This window comes from Apodemus sylvaticus, chromosome 6 (genome assembly GCF_947179515.1).
Source record: "Apodemus sylvaticus chromosome 6, mApoSyl1.1, whole genome shotgun sequence".
NCBI classification, from domain to species: domain Eukaryota; kingdom Metazoa; phylum Chordata; class Mammalia; order Rodentia; family Muridae; genus Apodemus; species Apodemus sylvaticus.
The window spans coordinates 9,030,767-9,034,324 of record NC_067477.1 but is presented as its reverse complement, the minus strand read 5'-3'; the positions used below and the strand labels follow the sequence as shown (position 1 = coordinate 9,034,324).

At 42.5% G+C, this 3,558-nt stretch overlaps 1 gene segment (V, D, J or C); it reads right to left on the bottom strand.

Annotated features, from left to right (window-relative positions):
* Window positions 1-2,201: 2,201 nt before the first annotated feature.
* LOC127686871 (Ig heavy chain V region PJ14-like) lies at window positions 2,202-2,762 on the bottom strand. The segment is given in 2 exon segments: window positions 2,202-2,578; window positions 2,662-2,762. Coding segments are annotated over 2 exon segments (408 nt in total).
* Window positions 2,763-3,558: the final 796 nt, after the last annotated feature.

Sequence of the window (3,558 nt, the reverse complement as noted above, 5' to 3'; positions counted from 1 at the left end):
CATAAACAAAGAACCCAATGATGTCTACTCAGCTGGGTGCATTGGAGCTACAAGAGACTGAACCAATAATTAAAGAGCTCACATGGGCTGGACCTAAGCCCCCTGCACACATGGAAGTGTGTAGCTCCTCATGCAGGTACCCCATCAACTGAGATGGGAGCTGTCATACCTGCCTCTGTTGCCTGCCTTTGGAACCTGTCTCCTAACCCGGGCTACCTTGCGTGGCTTCACTGGAAGATGATGTGCCTAGTCTTCCAATGAAATGATATGGCAGGGAAGGTTGACATCCAGAGAGAAGGCTTCTATTTCTCAGAGGAAAGAGGGATGGTGAAGTGTTGGAGGGGGTTTGTGCAGGAGGAATTTGAGGGAAAGGACAGGGCAGCAATTGAGATGTAAAATACATATAAATTAATTAATGAAAAAGATTATTTTTTTAATTATTATTTTATTTATTTACATCCCAAATGTTGTCCTCCCTCAAAGAGTTCTTCCCCAAATTCCTGCTCTGCCCCAGACAGGGTGTCTTCATTGTGTCCCAGGACCCTGGGACATAACATCTGTTTAGGATTAGACACATCATCTCCCAGTGAAGCCTGATGAGGTAACCAACTCCTTCACTCCTTCCTACATAAGTGCCTGGGGCCTCTGACCAGGCAGTGCATGCTCTTTGTTCGGTGGCTCAGCCTCTGGGACTCCCAGGGGTTCAGGTTGGTTGATACTGTTGTTCTTCCTAAAGGGTTGCCATCCCTTCTGTTCCTTCACTAATTCCCCTATGTCTTTCATAGGTGACTCTGACTTCTGTCTAACATTTGGCTGTATCTGCATTTGTCTCTGATGAAAAAAGTGCATAATGTGGATAGAAATTTGAACAGAAAAAGTCGAGGTATTACTACTTACAGATGATATGATAGCACACATAAACACCCGAAAAATTCTACCAGGGAAATCCTACAGCTGATAAGTGGCTGGATATAACATTAACTCAAATATTTACATCCTATTGTCTATATCAAGTAATGTGGCCTGGTAAGTATGTTCTGGCACTTTTAGGAGATACTGCTATTCAGAGAGAGAGAGAAAGAGAAAGAGAAAGAGAGGGAGGGAGAGAGAGAGAGAGAGAGAGAGAGAGAGAGAGAGAGAGAGAGAGAGAGAGAGAGAGAGAGAGAGAGGAGAAACTGGTAGAAGAGGCACAGAGGACCTGAGTATGTCCCTGATGCTCAGAGTCAGGTGGAGGTGCCAAGGAAACCTTAAGAAACCTCCAGGGTACATGAAGCCTGGAGTTAGGTAAAAGTAAGTGGAATTTATCTTTCAAATTGGTTATCCTGGGTTTCCTGGGATTGCACATGGTTTGAGGCGCACATTTTGGGCATCAGGAACATAACATGGTTCTCCTCCATGAAGTGTTTGTTTTCTTAACCACTGTGCTGGTTCTACCGCACCTGATGTAACAAATAAAATGTTCCTTCTCATTTTTTGCTGCAATTCTGTTCACAATAGACTGAATATCATATTAATCTGTTTGAATCTGTAGAACCCTTTTACAAAGACAGCCAGGCACCATCATATCTAATAGAACAAAAAAACTGATCTGAGGTGAATTGAAATCAGGGCAGGCTGATCATAGTCTGGACGGTGTAGAGTAAAAAGAGTAGTCAGATATATGGGAAGGATTATTTCAATAATAATATGTATATTGTTGGACACAGTTAATAACAGAATATGATATTCTTCATATATGGAGAACAGATCTTAGGAGTTAGCACTGAGAATGATAACTGTGTCATCCTTAAATGGTGCACATTTGTTTGAAAACTCCATGTTAGAGAAGATGAATACAATTAATGTCATTTAAGAAATCAGTGGACATGTTACTAAAACTGCAGACATTAGAGAAACAATTTATGAGCAAATCTCCCTGGCTGTCCTTACCCATACAAAGTTTCACTGAATTTTATTGATAAATACCAGCTCAAAACTTGTTCTCATTAAATATTGTTATATTATAGAATCATTTAAAAATTCTTCCAGTGTGTGTACAAACCAGAAGTTTAATAGTACATGACACTAAACAGTAGGTTCTAGAGGATTACCATGGCTAGAAGAATGGTCCACATCTTTAACATTAAATAGTTGTTCATTCAGCATAGGCCAGAACTTCCTAGATTCTGAAATGATATTGGAATGTCCTTGTTGGTGGCTACTGCCCCCTGCTGGTCCTAAGCATCACTGTAGAGAGGTTTTTGTGCAGGTTCACACTGGAGTACCCTCACTGTGTCTCTGGCACAGTAGTAAGTGGCTGTGTCATCAGTTTGCAGACTGTTCAGTTTTAAGAAAACTTGGCTCTTGGAGGTGTCCCTACTGATGCTCAGTCGGGACTTGAGAGCTGAATTGTAACCTGTGTTGCCATTATAAACCATTGCTCCCACCCACTCCAGACCCTTTCCTGGAGGCTGGCGAACCCAGTGTACATTATAATCAGTTAATGAGAACCCAGAGACAGTGCAGGTCAGGGACAGGGTCTGTGATGGCTGCACCAGGCCAGGTCCTGACTCCTTCAGCTGCACCTGCGATTGGACACCTGGGGACAAGCAATGTCAACATTAGTCATACATCTGCTAGCTGACATGTCTGAGTCCCTCTTCTGACACCCTGAACACTTACAGCTTTGAAAGGTCAGCAGGCAGAGGAGCAGCACCAGGACAGCCATGCTCTGATGGAGGCTCTAATGAGAAGAGGATGGGGCTCCTCAGCTAGGTCTGGGCTTTCAGCCTGAGCCTGAGGGCTGCTTTGCATTGGGGGAGGTTCCCGAGAGGATAAAAGGAAGCACTGGGCAAGGTTTCCAGCTTTCACTCCTGGTGAGAGAAATTTGTCTTGTGATTTTTAGCCCTCCTGGAGAATAAAATAAGGAACATTTTTATGGTACTGTCTGGAGTTCAAATTCCAAATAAACATGAAGTTATAGGATTCATACTGTGCAGGGCTAGGAAGAAAAACCTGGGAATGTTTGCAGGAAATGAACCCACAGTCATGAAGTAAGTGTAGGCAGAATGGTGTCCCAAGTCCTATGTGCATTTTTATAACTCTGTGTATTCTAAAAGAATATTTAGGAAGAATTGGGCTCTTAGTAATCAGCTTTAATTCCTAAGGAAATAATAAAATTATTTTCATTACATCTGTGGAGACAGTTCTATTGTTCTCATTTGGAAAATAGGTTGCAAGGAAGCCCAACTTAGACATTTAGTACAATTTGTCTCACATATTTTTCTTTTTTCTTTTTTCTATTCGATATATTCTTCATTTACATTTCAAGTGAGTTTTCCTTTCCAGGATCCCCCCTCCCTGAAAGTCCCATAAGCCCTCTTTCCTCCCCCTGTTCCCCAATCCACTCCTTCCCACTTCCCTGTCCTGGTATTCCCTGACACTTCTGCACAGAACTTTTCCAGGACCGAGGGCCACTCCTTCCTTCTCTAAAAGAAGTCCCAAGTTTGTGAATCAGATCCCATCTCACTAGCTTCTGATGATTCTCCTTGCTACTTAGTTACATGGTACATGGGGATT